This window comes from Elaeis guineensis, chromosome 1 (genome assembly GCF_000442705.2).
Source record: "Elaeis guineensis isolate ETL-2024a chromosome 1, EG11, whole genome shotgun sequence".
Taxonomy (NCBI): Eukaryota; Viridiplantae; Streptophyta; class Magnoliopsida; order Arecales; family Arecaceae; genus Elaeis; species Elaeis guineensis.
In genome coordinates, this window is record NC_025993.2 from 123,079,714 (window position 1) to 123,102,557 (window position 22,844).

Sequence of the window (22,844 nt, forward strand, 5' to 3'; positions counted from 1 at the left end):
CATTCTCCTTCATCTTCCTCTTTGTTGAAGGGCTAGTTTCACTGCCACCAAATCTTCTCTTGTGAGGGGTGTCCTTAATTACTTTGGGTATGAGGTCACAAAGATTCAACTTCTTCCTTGCAAAATAAGCTAATAGATAAAAAGACCGAGCAAGAAAGCTTAAAATTTTTTGGAGTCAAACCTATCCAAGCAAGTAAATTGCACTATGTAGGGGCAGAGCTAAAAAGGCAGATTCGGAAAGTACCTTCATCAATGATGTTGCCATAAAGCATTCATCTCAACCAACCAGCTCTTGCCACATGATCAGTCTAGGGGCACATGGAGATGTCTAAATAATTTCCCATCTAGCTATAGCTAGTCCATAATGGTAAATGATCTCTAAAATCATGAGATACATGGGAATTGGTGCATGAGAGAATTAATCATGCAATACCTTTCGAACATACAAATGATTATCTAGAACAGGTGATTCGCATGTCCCAAGATTCTACAATGACAGATATCGACCCTCACCTATATAAACTACTTCAGGAGAACTCTTCAAGTAAGTTCTAAGTTCCAGATTAGGAGTTCTAAGTCTCACTCTATCTTCAAGTACTCTTGAGTTCTCGTCACTTTGCTACTCTCACAATATCTCCACTATTTTTCTGAGAGTTATCTGACTTAGTTATCAAAGGATCCCTCACCAGACACTCTCCGAAAGAGGACTCCTCTATTTGTGATGTTTCAAGACTAGGCCTCATGTGGGACCAAAGGTATGATTATGACCTCCTTGCTTTGTCAACACTCAAGTGTGATATGCCTGGTGGTGATCATATTTGAGTCTTGGTGACCACCATCCACTAGCTAGGGAGGTGCATCGAGATCTTCAGTCAATTCCATCGATTCATTAGCATCTCATCGAGCCCTCTAGCACACCAACCAGCTCAACAGCCTAGTTAGATCGGCTCTCAATGGCAACAATGACTAAACTTTGATGATTCAACTGATATCAGGTACTAAAAGTAGCAAATGGAGTTCTAAGAGTTTGATGGAAATAATTCTTTGCATTGTTACACATTTTCAGCATGATGATATGTGAAGCTCCTCAAAATTCTTTGAAATTGATATGGAAGTAGTTTGTGGAGAGAGTACGATAACTTCCCCCTAATAATGATGAGAGACTGAAGTTAGGGTCCAAAGAATAGTATGTCATCAAACATCACATGGGGCTAGGGCTTTTTGTGTCATTTTTAGTATATCAAAGAATTCCAGAAATTGCAATAATAATAAGTGGGAGGTCAAGTTTGTTTATGGAATTACTGCAAATCAAAAGTAAAGGTAGATTCAAGTGTTACAAATTTAATAGTCTACGTTATTTCACTATGCTGCACTCAAATCTTGCATTAGAGAGATTACAATGACCATGATAGGTAGGTATGGCAATTGTAGCTGACCTACCAGGTATCTGATATGAATAGGGTAAGTTCTATCTAACTTGATTAAAACTTGGAGTGGACATGGGCTCACTACTACAGGACAGGGCTACGGCAGCGGTTCGAAACCACTATAGTAGCCAAAAAACTGCTGCCATAGCCTACAGCAGTGGTTTCACAATCGCTGTCACTATCACCGTCACCGTAGGTCTATGACAATGGTTACTGTAATTATTGCCGTACATGAGTATAGCAGCGGTTATTGAATTATTACTAAAATCGGATCTATCACAGCAGTATATAGCAGCGGTTGATAAACCACTGCTATAGCATCTATAGCAGTGATTTTCTAACTACTGCTAGAGCATCTATAGCAGCGGTTCTTAAATCACTGCTATAGATGCTCTAGCAGTAGTAAGAAAACTGCTATTATATCTTTTATGGTAGCAATTTTGTAATCGCTACCGTAGATTATGGAAACAGTTATTGAACCGCTACCGTAGATTATGACATCAGTTATTGAACTGCTGTCATAGATTATGGTAGTGATTGGCACAGATATATGGCAGTGGTTGACACAGATATGGCAGCGGTTATGCAACCGCTGCCGTAGACTGTTGGATAGCAAAAAATATATAAATTTATTATTTTTTATCTTTTTTTATTTGATAAATATAGTTCAATATATAATTGTTTAAATTAAAACTTGAAAGAATAAAAAATTTCACATAAAACTCAATAATAATACAAGAATATGTCTCAAATACTCAAATTTTATTACTGATCAAATTATATTATAATATTTTTTAAATAAAAATAAAATTTATCAAAAATCTACTAAATCTAAATCTTCCTCTCCAAACATCTCGTCATCACTGAGAGGGACTAGAGCAGGAGCTGGAGTAGGAGCAGGAGCTAGAGGGGCTGAAGCTGAAATACTGGCCAACATGTCTTGAATGCTCGAAAAATCATCTTCAATATGAGCAGAGAGTTATGTCACCATAGCGGACATAACGCTCTGTAGCTGAGATGCGCGCTCCTGAGCCTGAGCTGCCTGCACCAAGACCTCATCAAGCTGCTCCCGACTGATGATCCCGAAAGCGTGTGAGGAGATGCTCACCTCAGACCAGTAGCTCATCGGTAGATGTCCGAGCTTGCAACGAATCCTCCTAGAGTGCTCAAGTCTTAAGACTTGAGACAGATGATCATGGGGGCTAGATGTGTCCGGATCCTCACTCGCAAGCATGTGTAACTGCTCTTGTAATTATAAATTTAAATAAAATCTCATAAGAAATATTATAATACTAATCATACTAATCATACTCTAGTTATTACTTACAAAATTCCTCCCGATCACGGCGTTTATCAGCCTGCCCTTCTTGCCTTTACGACTGGATCAAAAGATGGTGCTACGGATGGGCATCACCCCCTCTCTCATTAACTATAACAATTCATCAGCTTGTTAGAAATATGCAAAAAAATAATAATTCAATATAAACTAAGGGTCAGAATTCATTACCTTTCTATGCACATGACTGGCCATAGACTCATGATCAAGAATGTGTGTGTACTCTTGAGTAGCCCAGTTCTTTCAGTTCTAATGGAAGGCTGCCTAAAAAGTATTTAAATCACATAAGTTAAAATTAAATATAATTGTTAGTGTAATAAAAAATTTACAAGTTATCAATTAAACTTGAAGCTCCTGGCTCCTCCAATATCGGACCATCTCCTCCTATTGACTTGGGGGACAGTCCTGGTCCAAGGAACAAGCTCCTCAGTGTCCCTACGGTGCTCTAGCCATCCTCTATGGAGCTTGACCTTGTAGTTTCGGTACAACTCTCCAATCTTTTGCAGTCGGATATCTCAAGCCCTCTTATGATTTGAAAAGTCATACCTCGTCTGCACAAAATTATCAGAAGTCAGTTACGAAATTATTCTAATCAAACATAGTATAAACATATCACGTGCATTATATAATTAAGATACACTTACCCAAATCTCCTTCCACACTCGATCCTTGACACCAGTGTCCATCAATCGCAAGTCTACGAGTAGTACGGGAATGTGTTAGATCGCCTTACAAGCACTTTGAAAAAGAAATGCATTTCCCACGCGGTCTCCCCTACTGGCCTCCCCTCCTGATCGTACTCCACCATGACCTGATGTTGGCAGTTCCACATATGCGGCATGTGTATGGGATTGTGAAATGTCCTATTGGATGATGCACTTACATTGAAAATATATTACGAATATATAAGAGTGTGCAATAACTATATAAAAAATAATAATTAATTAATTAATACAATGAAAATCTACTTTCACTGGTATCGTGCGACGTAAATATTGATGGAGTCTCATCGATGGGTGGAGTATGTGCCGGAGATGTGACTGTTGATGGAGACTTAGAAGTCGATAGTGCCCACAAAGTCGAAACCGATGCAGAGGTGGATGGAGTATGCTCCGGTAGTCACCAGATGTGGAGCTCCACGTAGCCCCGAGGGGCGAGAGTGAAAGCTAGATGGCGTTTTGGTACCATTGTGACCTACAACGTTAATGAACATTAACCAATATAACATATTATTGAACAATAATATTAATAGAGCATCAATAAATAAATACTAACATTTATACCAAGATGTTGAACTCATCGAAACCCGACAATCCGAAACCTATCGGCATGGCCTAAAATCCATCGGCATGGCCCAAAATCTGCAGTCATGGCCCAAAACCTACTGGCACGGCCCAGAATCCATCGGCTCGACCTAGAACCCAATAGCTCAGAACCCACTGGCCCAGAATCCGACGGTATAGCCCACAGCCACTGGTAAGGCCTAGAACCCGTCAATGGTTGTTTTCTTTAAATATTATTATGACATAATTATTATAACATAATTATTATTAAATATTATCATATCATAATTATAAATATAATTATAAAAATAATATAAAATAAAATAAAAAAATAGAAGTCATACCCGCAGCCGCGGGGAGAGGGGTCACACAGAGCTACGGGGGTCACCGGTAGCGGCACTAAAGAAAGGGGGGCGGCAGCAGGGCACGGCATAGGGCCAAAGGGGGCCGGGGCTAAGGGAGGTGGGGTGCTGGGGCAAAAGGGGCCGACAGCAGGGCCGAGGGAAGAGGGAGGTAAGGCCAAAAAAGACCGGGGCCAAGGGAAGAGGGAGGCGAGGCCGGAGAAAAGGGAGGCGGGAATGAGGAAGGCCGGGGCCGAGGGAGGTGGGGTCGGGGGGAAAAGGGAGGTGGGGCTTAGGAAGGCCGAGACCGAGGGAGGCGAGGCCAAAGGAAGAGGGAGGCAGGGTCGGGGGAGGTCAGGGAAGAGGGAGGTGGGGTACGAGACCAAGAGAGGCCGGGGAAGAGGGAGCTGGCAGCGGTGCTAGAAGGAGGGGACAGCGGCGGGATGGGCCGATAGAGAGAGGGTAGGCTCGGGTAGAGAAGAGAGAGAGAAGAAAAACGGAAATGCCGATGCAAAATGAAGAAGAAGGGATGGGCTGGGAAAAAGACCTAACTTATGGCAGTGGTTTTAAAAACCACTATCATATGCCAACTATTGCAGTGGTTATGCATAACCACTGCCATACGTGACCTATGGCAACATATGCATAACCACTGCAATAGACATATGGCAGCGATTATGAATAACCACTGCCATAGGTAGAATATAAATTTTATATTTTTCTCTAAATATGGTATAATTTTAAAATTTAAAGTTCTTCTTCATCATTCATTATCTAAGTAATTATCATTAGAGTGTTGTCATAAAAGACCGTCTCGATCCAATAGCCCTAACTATGTTGATCAATAAAATTCGATTTCGATGGCCACGAATGACCGCTTGATGATCTGATAGATATCTACCACCGATGGATCCCAAAATTTTTAATGATGATCTCAATGATATTTATAGTATACGATTAAAATTTTACTTCAATCAACATCATTATCATGATCAATTTAGCATGGGATAATTTCGATCGTTAAATAAAAAATGAGTGATCAAAATATCAAACGGCGTTCGCTTATGAGATGATTTTTTAGATAAATAATCTTTGCTACTACTTTAATTATTTATACAGTAGTGATCGTAAAATTCAAACCATACATATATAAATAATCTAAAATTATATCTCTTAATACTCATTTTTAAAGTTCTTAAGTAATTATATTTGTATTTTTGTCAGATCTGCTTAATATGGATGGTTCATATAGACACGGTTTGAATTTTATAATCACCACCATATAATATTATCTTCTCTTTCCACTGATCCTTGCTAGAGTCGCTCTCCAATGGAAATACTTTTGAGATTAACCGCATCAAAATTCTGTAATTTAACAAAGACCCCTTTGTTTCTCCTGATGAGAGGCTTCCTCCAGGTGGAGTATTTTGTAGCTTTTTTTCGATCATTCAGCCTAGCAGCTCATGTTGTGGATTACTCCATGCATATTTTTTGCCAGATTCTCACAGTTTTGGTGTCCAGCGTCCATGCCAGTTCTGCCTTCATGTAGTGTATGATAGGCAGGCGTCTGCAGACGAAATTTTCCTTCTTTTTTTCAGGCTACGACTTGTTTTATGGTCAAGTAGATTTTTACTTGTTAGTTATTGTCACATATGTGCAGTTCATATGAAAAGAAACGTCACTGAAGAATTGCCTTCTGATACAAGCTTTACCACCCATCAATGCCCCAACACAAAAGAACTTGCAAGCTTCTAAATTAATAATGGATGATGCAGTTTCACTTAACAATGTCAAAAATGTGAATCTCCCCAAGGCCTCCTCTTCCATAATGTATGTTGAACCCAGTAGCCAACCTGATCTATCAAACCAATGCAGGACCCAAAATGCAGTGATTCTTCTTCATAATCAGTTAATGAGTCCACTGAGATCATTGAGGAGGTAATAATCTCTAATTGCGAAGAACCTCGTTGTTCCTTGAGAGCCCCTCTTTATCAAGTAAATCTTGAAAGCAAACAACAAATAGAAAATGCACAAGACCACAAGACAGCATCATCGAGAAAAGAGGGTCAAGATCTGCAATGATGAAGGTAGCACACAAGTTCCAAGTTCCAAAATGGTACCAGAGATTATATCAGACTGTTCTTCCAACAGAATAGATCAGAAAGAGAGGAATTCTTCTTCAAGGCATTCAGCTGGAAAGAATGAGAAAATCGGCTTGGTTGTCATTTATGTGCTGCTCATAAGTAATGCTTATAGATCATTCTTTCAATCAATATGTTTGACAACGGACCAAGCCTCAACCGCCCTTAATTTTGTAGTTAATCTTTTTGTCCATGCAGATTAAGGCCTCATCACTGCCATTTTTCAATTGCAATGTGGGGCCTCAATCTTTGCATAGTCACAAGATTTTTATAGTCAAGTTGCTGGTCATTTTTTCATTGCAAGATGGGACCCTCATGCTTTGCTTGCTGAGAAGATAAATTTTATAGTTGCCTCGCTAGTATCTACAAAATATCTTATAACTGCAGTGTTCTGATCTTTGTTCTTTTAATTTTTCCCCCCCTTTTTTTTGTCTCAAGAACCTCATAATAATCTTTGCGTTGTGCATTCATTTCAATTCTTTTGTCCATGAGATAAGTCATATGATCAAAAGATATTTTTGCAGGTTTTTGATGCAACTTTGCTTTAATAATTGTTGCCAGTAAATTTTTCTTCAAAAAAAGAAAAAGTAACGCCACAAAGTCAGTTTCTGGATGGATGTCATATAGGAGTAGTGTTAGAACTACTGTACCATATAAGGTTCCTGTTGTTTGTACATACTTGGTGTGGGATAATTGCATGGGGAATTCATTTCACCAAATCTGCAGAATGCCAGGTAAATGAGACACAGATTCAAATATCACACTGTTTTCCCATTTTTGAGTGCAGGGACGTGAAATCTTTTATGCTTAGACTGGATCTCTTTGCTTCTTCTCTTTCCCTAGTGTGCAGACACAACCAAGTCCAGTACTCCATTTTGCTCTACTTATGAAAAGCATGAATAAAATACACTTATAATGAGTTGTTCCTAAGAAAAACCATCGTCACCTACCACAGTAGTTAAAGATCGACGAGATATTCATCAGATCTAGGACCTGAAGGTTTAATACTAGTCACAAGTACAAACATACTGTTCTTTAGCAAGATATGTTGTGGAAGGTTTTCTAGAACATTAACAGCATTGGCTAAGTGATTCGTCCGGAATTGTCAAGTTGAAAAAATATGTTGAGCTCAAGCAATATTTTGATGCATAATTCTTGTTGCCCAGCTATGCAATATTTTAAGTGAAGAGTAAACCACAAAAATGTGTTAAGAGTGTGAAGTATAATGTGTAGTGTCAATAGTGAACAATGTATTGAATAATGAAACTAGTAAGCGAGTGAATAACACTAGGATGCAAGAAGAGTAAACAAGTTATCACAAACAAAGAGGATTTATAGTGGTTCGGTACCAACCTTGTACCTACATCTACTCCCCAAGCTTCTACTTGAGAATTCCAATCCACTAATCGTATACAACGATTACAAGTCGAATCCCATCGACCCTAGCTTTCCAAGCTAGAAACTTATTTTTCTAGTACAAGCCAACCAATACACTCCTATTTAAAGCTCGCAACAACCTTTCCCAAATTTTGGAACCCCTCAAAACTTATATACAAAACAGCAAGCGAGAACAAAAAATATAACAATGTAAATCAGGTTTAGCTCCTTAATAAGTAAAATGAAACTTTAAAATACACTTTACTGAATAAGGAGAAGCTTTTGGAAACACCCTCAGATAGAATGAAGAGTTGAATCCCCTTTTGAGAGGTGGTTGAGCTTCAAATGAATACTTCTTTATCTTAGAGCTGAAATTTCTTTTCAATCCTTTTTTCTTTTATTTCTCTTATATTTTTTCTCCTTTTTGAATGCCTTTATACCTTCAATCAGTGTTGGAGAAAGTTTAATAGCCGTTTAAAGCCGTTGGAGAATGATTAGGAAGCATTAAATGCACCAAAAATGGGCTAAAAAACTAGCCGTTACGTACATTTTCATCTCAAGGGTCGATCCATGGGTCATCTCCTGGAAAAAAGATCATCCCATGGGTCATCCCTTTTTGGACTGCAAAAATAGACTTTCTGTTTTGGGCCTAGGAACAGCAAGGGTTGCCTCATGGATCATCTCCTAACAAAAGAGTCGTCCCATGAGTCATCTCTTTTTGTGTGCCAACCCAAAACTCAACGTGCTAGCATCCCTTTGAAAAAGGATGACCTAAGGGTCGCCCTCTTTTGCCCAAAAAGGATTTTATTCAATTTTTAATTTTTGAAACTTCCAAAATGGCCTCCAAATGATCTGAAATCAACTTGAATATACTTGAGGCTTCTAAATAATATCATTTTCATCTCTAACTTAATAAATTTGCAACTTAGGTTTCTCCATGCATCTTTATTAATTCAAAACTCTTGAATTTTCTAAAATATACACTTAAGCTTCTCTAAAGACAAAAATCATTAGTACTCCTCTCAAATATTTTGTGGTCATCAAAATCAATTCTTGAGATAATAATCTCTCCCTTTTTGATGATGACAAAATATTTGAGCATAAGTAAAATGAAGCATATAAAATATTGGAGTAAAATAGTGCCATTTAAAATAAATGAGCTTGAGATCAATATATATACATATGTATTCAATTGATGCATCTCTTCAAGGTATTAACTTTTATTAGGCAGTTTTTTTTTAGAAGAGTAGTTAGGGGCTATGGTCCTTACACATGATGCAGAAATTTCAGAATTTGATATAGTTACATACATTGCATATATTTCTGCTTATAAGATATAATACTGATTTATACCACTCCTTTTTGACATCATCAATATAGGTAAAAAAAAATTACATTCTTAATTAAAAACTACTCCTCCTATTTGTTTAAATATAATGAACCTGCTGCATAAATAACAAGAGAATAACCAAATAAGATATATGGAAGATAGTGCCAACAAGAGTCACATTTAGCATTTACTACATAATGTAAGCTAAAGTACCACATGAGTTCACATCAATAAGAGATAGAACTTCAATAGAGTATATTAATCATAATGAGTTTACACATAAGCATATAATGTCAGCCCAATACATCAATACATACAAAAAAATCAACATTTATAGTTCCATCCAATAAAATAAAATATTAAAACATACATCAAACTAGTACAAAATATAACATCCATATCCAAATCTATAAATATACAATAAGGATCACATAACCATGTTCATAATAACTAAACATAATGTGTTTCAATTAACTTGCTAATATGAATCATGAAGTGACAAAATCAACATATGTGAACAGATACTTCATAAAGGTTTCAATTTATCTATATTCAGATTTTAGGCATTTGATACTAAATTTCATACATATATATATATATATATGCTCATTTCAAGCAACATACTCATCACATATCCTCTCCCCCTTTTGACAGCAACAAAATCAAACAAAGACTCAAATCTAAAGATATTCAATTTTCAGAATTTAATTTGAGTTCTCTCCTTTTCAAATTAAACTTGAGTTTAACTTTTAAATTCAGAATAAGACTTCTTTCTTTTTAAAAAAATAAGGATTGAGAGCGAAGAAAATAAAACTACTTTCTTTCCTAAATTTAAATCAAATTTTATCAATTTTAAAAAATATATTTTATTTTGTGTAATATTAAATTTTATATAAACTCGATAACACTACTCTCCTTTCTTAAAAGTATAGATTCAAAAATACTTCTCAAATTCAGTGTGTCAAAATTTAAGAAAGATAGAGCTTATTCAAAACTCAAGATTTTAGAATATCAAAATCAGACATAAGATATGTTTTATCTTTTCAAAAGATATTTCTTCCTTTTCTTTAAGAGGTATCATTCCATTAAGTTTCAAAAAATTATGAATTTTTTAAATTTATCTCAAATAGTATCATATCAAAAATATATCAATGCAAAATATATTTGAGACTAAAATATTCTTTCCTTTTTCAAAAGACAAAGTAATATAATGCAAGACAAGAATAAGTTATTTGATACCAAGTATGAAAATTTTTTGAGAAAAAACTTCTCAATACTAATTTTAAAAATAATCATCTTTGTACCAATTATTTTGAAAATTAACTCAATTTTCTTTTAATACCACTTGAAGATTTAAGAAGAGCAAGTTTTAAATCTGTTTTTCAAAAATGATCAATTATAGCAAAATATAAAAATATGTTTCAAATTCGGCTTGATACTAATACATTATCAAAAATGATGATAGGATCAAATCATGCAAAATATGAATGAATAAGTCCAATAAAAAAAATTATGTTTGTTCTAATCAAAGTATAAATATTCATCAATAAATTTTTTTAAGTATAATAATAATTTTTTAAAAATATATCAAATGAATAGAACAACAAGAATATACAAATAGATCAAGATAAATGATCATTAATAATTTTTATTTTTATTAACTTCCAAAATATTTTCTTCTATTTAGTTACAAAAAAGATTTCTCTTTTAATGTTTCAATAATATTTTTTTCCTTGATTTTTTATAATAAATGCTAAAAAATTTATTTTTCTTGATGCTCCTCTTTTTTCTTCCAAATTATGTATAATTAGTTGATTTTAAAAAAATAAGCTTTATATTTTTCTCCTCCTTAGATTTATAAATAGAGTGTACAATGCATCAAGTAAATAAGTATAAATATTAAGCAACTAACAATCATTAAGCATACTCAATTTTTTAAAAAAATCATATTTTTATTGATTTTCAAAAAATGATTATAAGAAGTGATTACATCAATATATCCTAAAAAATTTTAAAAAAAATCTAATGAGATCAAAAAAATAGCACTAAGCATAAGGATCTAAAATTTTTAGTTTTCTTCTACTTTCACAAAATCTATCTTCACTTGATGTCTTTGTAAAAATATCAGCTAATTATTTTTTAAAATAAATAAAATCAAGTATCACATCATTGTTTTGAACATGTTCTCTAATAATATGGTGTCTTATTTCTATGTTTGGATCTTGAATGTTGAATAAGATTTTTGGTTAAATTTATTGTACTAATGTTATTATATCTTATGAGAAAATTATTCAGTTTGACATCAAAGACCTCGAGTTGTTGCTTAATCCATAAGATTTGGGCACATCAACTCTCGACTGCAATGTATTCAGCCTTCGTCATAGACAATGCCATCAAATTTTACTTTTTGCTAAATCATGAGATTAAGTTTACTCCAAAAAATTGATAAGTTCCACTAATACTTTTTCTGTCTAACTTACATCCAGTAAAGTCTGCATCTGAATATCCTATTAATTTTATTGAAGAATTTTAGAGAACCATAAGCCTAAGGTATAAGTTTCTTTTAAATATTTTAAGATTCTTTTAACAGCATTTAAGTATGATTCTTTGAGATCAGATTGAAATCTTACACATACATACACTAAACATAATATCAGATCTACTAATAGTAAGATATAACAAGAAACCTATTATACTTCTCTAAAAGCTTTAAATCAATACTTTTACCTCCTTCATCCTTGTCAAGCTTTGCACGAAGGGCTCATAGGGGTGTCGATAGTCTTGACAGTCTCCATCCTAAATCTCTTTAGTAGCTCTCTTCTGTATTTACTTTGATTGATGAAGATTCCTTCCTTCGTTTGCTTGATCTGAAATCCGAGAAAAAAATGTAAGTTCTCCTATCATGCTCATTTTGAACTCCTCCTGCATGGGCTTGACAAAATCTTGTCATAAAGCTTTATTAATAGACCCAAATATGATATCATCAACATATATTGAATAATTAGGATGTCATCATGATTTTCTTTTATAAAAATAGTAGTATCTACTTTTTCTCTTAAAAAATTATTATCTAACAAAAATTTACTTAGTCTTTCATATCATGCTCTAGATGCTTGTTTTAAATCATATAAGGCTTTATTTAATTTGAAAACATGGTTAGGAAAAGCATAGTTTTCAAAATCAGGGGGTTGCTCAATATATACTTTTTTAGATATATATATATATATATCCATTTAGAAAGATACTTTTAACGTCCATTTGAAATAATTTAAAGTTCATAAAATATGCATAAACAAACAAGAATCCAATGGCCTCTAATCTAGCTATCGGTATAAAAATTTTATCAAAATCAATTCCCTCTTCTTGGTTGTATCCCTTAACTACTAATCTTGCTTTGTTTCTAATTATATTTTTATTTTTTTCTAATTTATTCCTAAATATCCATTTAGTTCCAATGATGGGATGGTCTTTAGGTCTAGCTATTAAGGTCCATCATTATTTTTTTCAGATTGATTAAGTTCTTCTTGCATTGCATTAATCCAATTATGATCTTTTCAGTATCATCTATAATTTTTGGTTCAAAATGAAAAATAAAAGCAAAATGATTACATGCATCTCTAAGTAATGAACGAGTTCTTACCCCATGTATAGGATCACCGATAATAAGTTCTTTGAGATGGTTGTGAGCATACCTCCATTCTCTTGAAAGATCATTTGTACCTTGAGGTTGTTCTTGTTAATCATGTTGTTTCTCACCCTCATCATCATGTTTATCTTTATGTTCTTTGTCATTTTGGAGCATTAAGTCCTTTAGGATGAGTTCATTGATCCCTTCCACAATTGGATCTGCATCATCAACAACTTCTCTCTTTCTTGATGGAAGATCATTAGTCTCATCAAAGACTACATGTATTAATTCTTCTACAACTAAGGTCCTTTTGTTAAAAACTCTAAATGCTTTATTAGTAAAGGAATAACCAAAAAAAGATAGCTTTATCGAACTTTGCATCAAATTTTTTTAATTTATCTTTGCCATTATTTAAAACAAAACACTAGCAAAGAAAAATATAAAAATATCCAATATTTGATTTTCTTCCTTTCCATAGTTCATAAGGTGTTTTCTTTAAGATGGATCTAATTAAGACACGGTTTAAGATATAGTATGTCGTATTAATTGCTTCCATCCAAAAATATTTTGGAAGGTTGCTTTCATATAGCATGGTACGAGCCATTTCTTCAAATATTCTATTCTTTCTTTCTACCATCCTATTTTGTTGAGATGTTTTAAGTGTAAAAAAGTTATGTTCAATTCCTTTTTCATCATAAAATTTTTTAAAATCATAATTTTCAAACTTGATTCTATGATCACTATGAATATTAAGAATTGAAAAACTTTTTCCATTTGAAACCTTCCGATAAAATTTAGAAAAAGCTGAAAATGTCTCATCCTTATGTGCCAAGAAAAGAATCCATAAAAACAAGAGAAATCATCGATAATTACAAAACCACATTGTTTACCACTTAAGCTAGTAGTTCTAGTAGGTCCAAACAAATCCATATGCAATAATTTTAGTGGCCTAAAATTATATTTTTAGATTTGAATGAAATTCTAGTTTACTTATCTAGTTGACTTGCATCACAAACTTCATTTTTTTTAAAATTCAATTTAGGCAAACCAACAACCAAATCCTTTTTGATAAGTTTTGAGAAAGAGTTCATACTAATGTGAGTATATCTACGATGCCAAAACTAACTAGCCTCATTGATTTTGGTATTCATTGCTACGAACATTTTGTGTTTTGCATGAAAAGATCATTCAAATCTATCATGTAAACATTACCATACCTATGTCCAATAAACTTTATGCCATCATCATTGGGGTTAGTTACAATATATATTGAAGATTCAAAAATTACTTTAAAGTCCTTATCATAAAGTTGACTAATGCTTAAAAGATTATGTTTAAAGCCATCAACCAATAAAATATTTTCAATGAATTTGGAGGAAGTGATACCAATGTTACCTATGCCGATGATCTTTTTTTTGTCATTATCTCTAAAGGTGATCATCCCTCCATCTTTTGCATCAAGAGTAATAAATTGAGATTCATCACCCGTCATGTGTCTTGAGCACCCACTATCAAGATACTATTTTTGCTTCAATCCATAGATTGCAAGACACACCTACACAGAAAATCATGTTTTGACTTTAGGTACCCAAGCTTTCTTGGATTCTTTTTGATTAGTTACTGTGGTTCCTTTTGGAACCCATACCATTTTTACATTAGAGCTTCCAAATTTACTAAAAAGACATGTATACGATTTATGACCTGTTTTACCACAGTTGAAATATAAAACTTTTGATAATTTATCAAGAGAAAAATTCATAAAAATATTTTTAAAAAATTTATATTTCTTCAGCGTGTTATAACCAAAATCGATTTTGTTATACACCATCCTTTGTTTGTCAAGAATCATTTAAAGTTTATCTGAATTTAAAGTGAACTTTTCTACAATTGATTTCAATTTAGCTACTTCCATCTTTAAGTTCTGATTTTTTTGAGTTAGGATTCTGTTTTCATTTGAAACAACTTCCTTTTCTTTTAACAAACCCTGATTTTGTATTTTCAGTTCTTTGTTTTTCAGACCTAACTTTTTTAGATCATCTAATAAGTCATAAAATGCCTCTTAAAGTTCATCAAAAGTAAATTCACTTGAAGATTCAAAAATTATCTCATTTTCATGTGCCATAAGACACAAGTTTGCTTCTTCATGGGTGTCTTCGTTGAAGCTTGAATCATTGTTGTCACTCTATATAGCCACCATTACTTTCTTTTTGAATTTCTTAGGGGCCTTCTTGAGTTGTGGGCAATCCGATCTGAAGTGACCCAATTTTTTACACTCATAACATATAAGAGGATGCTCTTTATCTTTTTCTTTGCTTGGCTCTCCCTTTGTTAGTGGTCTTTTTCTTATCACTTGTTTTCTTTTCTTCATAAATTTTTTGAATTTTCGAGTGATGAATGCTAATTCTTCATCCTCATCATCATTTTCAGTTTGATCCAATTCCTCTTTCTCTTGAGTAGTGGACTTAAGAGCAATCATTTTCTTTTTCTTAGTGTCTTCTTCATTGAGTTGTCTCATGGTCAATTCATGCATCATCAGCGATTCGAGAAGCTCCTCTAGAGGTAGAACATTGAAATCCTTTGCCTCTTGAATCATGATGACCTTTGCTTCCTATGCTCTTGGTAGAAATCTAAGAACCTTTCTCACAAGATCACTATTAGAGTAAGATTTGCCTAAGCTTTTAAGACCATTTATAATATTAGTAAAACGAGTAAACATTTGATTAATAGACTCATCAGGTTCTGTTTTAAAGAGTTTATATTTGTGGACAAGCATATTAATTTTTGACTGTTTGACCTGATTAGTACCTTTATGTGTGATTCTAATCTATCTCAAATTTTTTTAGCAGAATTTTAAGTTGAAATACGATTGAATTCATTTACATCTAGAGCACAATACAATACATTCATAACTTTAGCATTGAGCTGAGCCTTTTTCTTATCAACTTCATTCCATTCCTTTTCGGATTTAGTTGATTCCACACCTTCAATTAATTTAGTGGGTGTGTGTGGTCTATTGACTATGATACTCCACATGTCATAGTCAAGTATTTGAATAAAAATCTTCATTCAAATTTTCTAATAGGTGTAGTTGGACCCATTGAAAAATGGAGGTCAGTTTGTGAACTGCCCTTCGGCAAGTAAAGCACCGACTTGGATTGCCATAGATCTTTAGCTTTTGACGGTGAAATCAAAAAAGGGCTAGAGCATCAGGCTCTAATACCACTTATTGCCTAGCTATGCAATCCAAGAGGAGGGGGTGAATTGGATTGTTAAAAATTTTAAGTAAAGAGTAAACCACAAAAATGTGCTAAGAGTGTGAAGTGTAATATGCAGTGGCAATAATAAACAATGTATTGAATAATGAAACTAGTAAGCAAGTAAATAACATAAAGATACCAGAAGAGTAAATAAGTCACCATAAACAAAGAGAGTTTACAGTGATTCGGTACCAATCTTGCACCTACATCCACTTTCCAAACTTCTATTTGAAAATTTCAATCTACTGATCGTATACAACGATTACAACATTGGATCCCACCGACCTTAGCTTTCCAAATTAGACATTTATTTTTCAAATACAAGCTAATCCAATACACTCCGATTTAAGATTCGAATCAATCTTTCTCAAGTTTTGAAATCTCCCCAAAACTTATATACAAAACAGCAAGCAAGAACAAAAAATATGAAAACGTAAATCAGATTTAGCTATTTAATGAGCACAATGAAACTTTAAAATACACTTTACTCAATATAGGAGAAGTCTTTGAGAGTACCCTCAGATAGAATGAAGAGTTGAATCTCCTTTTGAGAGGTGGTTGAGCTTCACATGAATGCTCTTTATCTTAGAGCGGAAATTTCTTTTCAATTCTTTTTCTTTTGATTTCTCTTATGTTTTCTCTCCTTTTTGAATACTTTTATATCTTCAATCAGTACTGGAGAAAGTTTAGTAGCCATTTAGAGCCGTTGGAGAATGATTAGGGAGCATTAAATATGTCAAAAATGGGCTAAAAAGACTAGCCGTTACGCATATTTCCATCTCAAGGGTCGATCCATGGGTCATCTTTTGGAAAAAACGTCGTCCCTTTTTATACTGCAAAATAGGATTTCTATTTTGGGCCTAGGAATAGCAGAGGTCGCCCCATGGGTCGTCCTCTAGCAAAAGGATCATCCCTTTTTGTATGCCAATCCAAAACTCAGCATGCTAGTATCCCTTTTGAAAAAGGATGACCTAGGGACCGTCCCTTTTTGCCTAAAAAAAATTTTCTTCAACTTTTAATTTTTGAAACTTCCAAAATTACCTCCAAATGATCCGAAGTTATCTTGAATATACTTAGGCTTTCGAATAACACCATTTTCATCTCCAACTTGATGAATTTGTAACTTGAGCCTTCTCCATGCATCTTTATCAATTCAAAATTCTTGAATTTTCTGAAATCCACATTTAAGCTTCACCAAGGACAAAAATCATTGGTACTCTTCTCAAATATTTTGTGATCATCAAAATTAATTTTTGAGACAACAGTTCATAAATCAGCCAGTTGAGCAGTAAGCTTTTTAAACTAATATATTTTCAAGCTTGACTCAAGGAACAATTGGTGAAACAAAACTAAGCATGCCATTGGTTTGAGCTTGAGTCAAGCTTCTAAAACATGACTTGGCCCCGAGCTTTACAGCCACATACCCATGACTAAATTTGAGGCATACATATGTATCTCTCTTTTTATATCCTACATTTACAGTTTTTTCTTTGGACTTTAATCTGGTCAAACAGACAGAAAAGAAAGCTCGGTGCACATTGGATTATAGAATCTCTCTCAGAAATAAGGACACTAAATGACATAAGATTACCATTTTCAAGCTCTCGGACAATATAAATAAGTATTCAACTTCATAAACTTCCAGAATTGCCAGTTGGCTGCTCTTGGTGGTGTAATCAGGAAAAATTGATTGGATTGAAACACATGGCAACCATATTATTTATGTCTGTACTCGAATCAATAGAAAGAGATGAATAACATGCTATAAATTGGAGTAATCACTGCATCCACTTAACCAGCATAGACAAATTTCTGGTTACTATAACCTCGTTGATGCAAAAAGTAACCAGAAATTTTGTAGTAAAGCATTATCACAATACTAAAAGAAAAAAAAAATTTAAAAAAAATCATCAGGCAAGTGACTAGCTAGAGTTAGCATGCAACATTATCCGTAAAATAAAGATCAGAAAACATAAAAAAGAGAGACCATGTCAACACTGGCGCAATACTTTTTATCAAATTCATAAAGCTTGCTTTAGCACTAAGGAGCTATAACATGTCAATGCTAAGGAGCTATACATGGTTAATACTTCTTTGAAAGGCCTAGTTGACAACGATAATTCAAAAACTTTAAGATCTGATCTATATTCTCATTAATGCAAATGTGATGGCTGGCTAACTTAACTGACAACAATACAAAACACTGAATGATATGAACTAGCAAGTGATGATAAAGAGATAGGATTGTCATTAATGTTTTTTTTTAATTATTATTATTATTATAAGGACTCTGATGGATCCAGTTTTCCTTCCAAGGAAGCATGAAATGCATCGCAATGTATGCAAGGATTCTTCCAAGTCAATGTTGCCAACTCTCAATTCAATATGCTCAAACAAGTTACGGCTAGCCAAATCAAGTAACAGATTGAGCAACCAAAGTACAGCAGCCACAGAAAAATGTCTTCCATGCAATTTCATGAACACCCACAACCCAAGATGGTATGTACTGTTTTCCAGTAATGTCACAATTACAGATACTATCTTCATAAAAAGAATTTATGAGAGATCACTTATCTAACTTGGATCCTTCTTCTTTCCCTTCCGATCACAAGACCAATCTATTGTCAATTGACAGAATACTACAAATTATTGTTTCTGCAAAGCAATACTGTTAGATGTATGTCCTAGAAGTCAATTAGGCCGACATATATAATCATTCTAAAGACATTATTTGTAATCTTGACTTATTAATAAAATAAAATTCGAGTTATTAATCCATTCATATTGTGTAATGTATCTATGAATCGTCCAATGAATTAACAAGATTACGACACAAATTCTCAAAAATTAAAAATTTGAGACATGTATCATTGGTGGTTAATTCATAAACTGCTCCCGACCGTGGGATCATCATGAGGACAGTGTTCGATTCAGATAGGTTGGTGCATGAATCGCCTTTTTATAGATAAATGAGTCTCGAATCTATAGTGTGGAGACACTGAGCGAGAGTGCAGGTACTTGTTAGAGAATAAGGGCGCTGAACGTGACCAACACAAATAGTCACTTGGATATCTACCTTCTCATCATGACATACTCGATGTTGCAATAATATAAATAGTTCTTCGACTTGCGGTGCCTCGGTTATTCACAGTGAAATTGCTATAGTTTGACTACACTATAATTCGATCTCCTAGTCATATAGAATCTTGAGGTGTATGTTGGTTACAGTAGGTTCACTGTAGGAATAGATGTGTACTTATATGGGATCTATCGATTTTGATAGTTAAGGAGAAGTCCTATGAGAATCATAAAATTGAGTTCGAAAATCCATAGCTATGGCAAGTGTGAATGATGGAAAAAAAGTTTCATAAAGATTCACTAAGAACTCAGATTGATTGAATCTTACATACGACAAGATCAGATTGACGAGTTATCCATAACCTTAATCTTGTCGGAACTCACGATAGAAGAATCGAATTACACAGCAACTACACCTAGAGGTTCATCTATTCAGTTCTACTGGGTTGCCACTACATACTGCTAGGTGTCACTGATGGATCGTAAAATCAATTGAGAATTATTCGGATGATCCATAATTCTCAAATTGACTAAATTAGAAAGAATTCCAATCCATTAAAAAAAATTAATGATATTGTTGATGGAGATCACAATATATCCTACTATCAAATAGAATTGAACCTATGGGATCACACATCAAGAGATTTGATCTAGGATTGTACAATTGGGCTCATATAGTTCCAATTGAATTTAAATTTGAAAAATCCTATTAAATTTAGAAATACTATGCTAGCATATGGTTAAACCTAAATTTTTCTTTAGACTTAAATCCTTATGAGATGAGAATTGGACCAAGTCAAATGCATGCACTATGAACAGCCAAGAGTTCATTTTTTCTTATAATTAAAGTGGAAAGAAATTGGACTAACACCAAAATTAGAGTTGGCACCCCCTTGACCTACTGTGACGAAGAAAAGGAGAGGAAGATGAGGCGCATGCCCCATCTGATTTTGGCATTAAAAAGAGCAAGTGGGAGGTGTCCAAGACTCCTAATAAGAGTTGGTTTTAGATTTTTTATGAGATAAGGATCTGATTTGATCATAATCCTAAACTAAGTAGGACTCCTTTTGACCTATAAAAGGATCTGGAGATGTGATCTCTAAACAAGAAGCAATAGAAGCAATCTAAGCCTCCATGCCGCCCCTCTCTCTCTTGGTGTCCATGCCCTCTCTCTCTCTCTTCTCTTCTTCATGCCTCCACGCCCAAGGGGTTGGGCATCTTTGGTTTCCATGCCCAAGGGTTGGGCGTCCTCTCCCTTCTATGCGCCAAGATTCAGGGTGTTGATTTGAGAGAAGTTCTCTCTTATTCTTCTTCCTTGGGATGCTTGCTGGTTTCTTGGTGAAGAAACAAAGAGAAGCTTTCCTAGATCTGTTCCGTGGATATCTGTAGATGTCGGACACTCGTGCAGCTCTAAAAAAATCGAAAAGAAATATCCACGATCATCAAACTGTGGTAAATATCTACCCGCACAAAGGGGAAGATAAGATCTTCATGCTTATGTTTGATAATTTTATTTGCTGCATATAGATCTTAAGAAAGAGATGATCTCATGAGATGAGATCTAGAAGTTGCATGTTAGATAAATTTCATTCCGCTGCTTGTATGAAAAACTTTTGTTCTAGCTTGCATGCTGCCCTAGTTTTTCCTTCAAGCACAACAGCTGAAAAAGTAATTGTCTAACAAAACCAACATAGCGAAAATTAACAGACCAATTCATCATCATTATCTAATGCAATAAATCTATTAGACGTGATCATACGCTTCACAACTAACACAATACAAACAAAACCCATTTCAAACCTCTGACGGTGTATCAAATAATCATCCCATTTAAACTTCAATTCAAGGCCAATAAAAAAAAAAAAAAAAAAGCTCACCTTGGCCAAGCTTAAACTTGAATGGCGTCCCGCGATCACGGCTCGAGTCGAACTTTGTGCCATCCAGCAGCGTCCCAGTGTAATGCACTGCAATCCAACGACACCACCCAAAAAGATCAAATTTTGATAAACAAAAACAAAGCAGCAAAACCCATTTTATTGATTTTTTGGTTTTAATATGCATACCTTCGACCTCGTCGCCGACTACGGGGGTCTCCCAGCCTTGGCCCTCCTTGAGGAGCTTCTTCTTGAGGCCCTGCTTGCCGATCTCCTTCTCCTCCCCGACCTTAAGGATGGGGTTGGGCTCGAAGTCATCGTTGGGAAGGTCGTTCATCTCCTCCTCGCCCGCCGGGAGATCGAAGTCCTCCTCCATTTCCAAAACACCAAGCTCAGGGAAAGATCAAAGGGTTGATCGAAGTAAAGAGCGATTGGATTGGAATTTCAGAACGCGAGAAAAGAAAAGATGGGAGGAGGTTTTTATGGAAGTGGGGATTGGGTTCTAGAGAGTTCTTTTGGACGGACGGAGAAGAAGAGCGACGATGCTTCCAGAGAGCGGGCTCTCCCTCTCTCCGATATCTCGGAATCACCATTTTCCTATTATATATTATATAATAATTATTAAGATAGGATTAGGAGTGGGACGGAGCGAATGAAACCGAATAGGCTTTTTAACGATCCGTTGTGGTTTTGAATTCGTGGCCTTTCTCGCTGGCTCGGAGTTCTTGTCCAACTACCCTGGACCGCCCAAACCAGGCCGGCCCAATATCCATAAATGTCTGGACAGAGCAGTGATTTTGATTTTTCACCAAGATGTGAAATGCAAAGTAACGTGTTGTAGGAGTAATTGATGGATTTTGTCTTACGATTGATGTACAAAACATGGTAAAAGTGATGTTGTATGTGGAATGAAATTTAGTCAAGAGAATGTTTAACAGGATGGCTGGTGATTTAACCGGTTCAAAATGTAAGTATGGCACACTAATCACAGCTAATTGGTAGATGCCTATAGCTTTATTTTGTTTTTGATAGATAAAAAGAATAGCAAATTTGATTGATTTAAAGGGAAAAAATTAATGGATCGTTGCACTTTATGATGGATTAAAAGTATATATATATATTTCTAATGGCTGTGATATGAGGATGGATGGAGGAAAAAAAAATTGGGCTTGTCCACGGCATACTGATTCAAAATATTATTTTCTAAGATTGTACCAATGTTTTCGGTGAGAATCAAGCTCAAAATTTGGATTTTGAAATAATTTTTTTTATCAAAGTATTTCCCTGTTGTAGGCGGAAAGATCAACCTAGTGCGTAGATGATGGAGCTGGATTCATGGTTCTGTTAGTTGTGGGTGTCCCTGCCTTGAGCCCTACTTGCAGCAACATTCTCATTTTTCCTCTGTTTAAAACAACAGCAGACTCGAAAGAGAGAGTAGAAGCTGTATTCACTTGTGCCACTTCATTCCAGAGTCTCTAGCGTCAAGCATTTCAAAGAGAAACTACCAACTACTCGGTCATAGACTTTCTTAAAATCTAACTCCCAGAGAATCCCTTTCTTTTTTAATTTGTTTGCAATGATGAACCACTCCAATACACAAATAAAGCTATCAAAAATATGTCTTCGTTTTATAAGTGCCAACTGCATATCCTCAACCAAATTATCTATGACTCCACTCAAACTCTTAGCTAACACCTTGGAGATCACTTTAAGGGTGCCATTCATAAGGGAGACCATCGCTATCCTTTTTTGAGATAAGGGTGACAAGAGTG

The 22,844-nt window shown here is 34.7% G+C and overlaps 1 protein-coding gene across 4 annotated transcripts; it reads right to left on the bottom strand.

Moving 5' to 3' along the window:
- Positions 1 to 2,170: 2,170 nt before the first annotated feature.
- On the bottom strand, positions 2,171 to 21,658 carry LOC105038880 (70 kDa peptidyl-prolyl isomerase). Of its 4 annotated transcripts, none has more exons than XM_073261654.1 (7): positions 21,262 to 21,658; positions 21,076 to 21,162; positions 3,732 to 3,957; positions 3,408 to 3,641; positions 2,935 to 3,314; positions 2,755 to 2,856; positions 2,171 to 2,667 (listed from the first exon to the last, which is right to left on the bottom strand). In XM_073261654.1, exons 1-3 carry the CDS (start codon positions 21,446 to 21,448, stop codon positions 3,818 to 3,820), a joined length of 414 nt encoding a protein of 137 aa, XP_073117755.1. In that variant the 5' UTR covers positions 21,449 to 21,658; the 3' UTR covers positions 2,171 to 2,667; positions 2,755 to 2,856; positions 2,935 to 3,314; positions 3,408 to 3,641; positions 3,732 to 3,817. The 4 variants fall into 4 exon arrangements, 3 of the variants coding, with proteins under 3 accessions (XP_073117755.1, XP_073117763.1, XP_073117758.1); XM_073261662.1 differs by having other exon boundaries at positions 2,171 to 2,469; positions 2,536 to 2,667; positions 3,408 to 3,957; positions 21,262 to 21,657; XM_073261657.1 differs by having other exon boundaries at positions 2,171 to 2,672; positions 3,408 to 3,957; positions 21,262 to 21,657.
- Positions 21,659 to 22,844: the final 1,186 nt, after the last annotated feature.

What these genes read in the sequence shown, in the direction of transcription:
- LOC105038880 (XM_073261654.1), bottom strand. Translation starts at nt 21,448, where the DNA reads ATGGAGGAGGACTTCGATCTCCCGGCGGGCGAGGAGGAGATGAACGAC. An exon ending in AGTCGGCGACGAGGTCGAAG is followed by an intron (nt 21,163 to 21,261) that starts GTATGCATATTA and finishes GTTGGATTGCAG; the next exon opens with TGCATTACACTGGGACGCTG. An exon ending in CAAGTTTAAGCTTGGCCAAG is followed by an intron (nt 3,958 to 21,075) that starts GTGAGCTTTTTT and finishes TTAACGTTGTAG; the next exon opens with GTCACAATGGTACCAAAACG.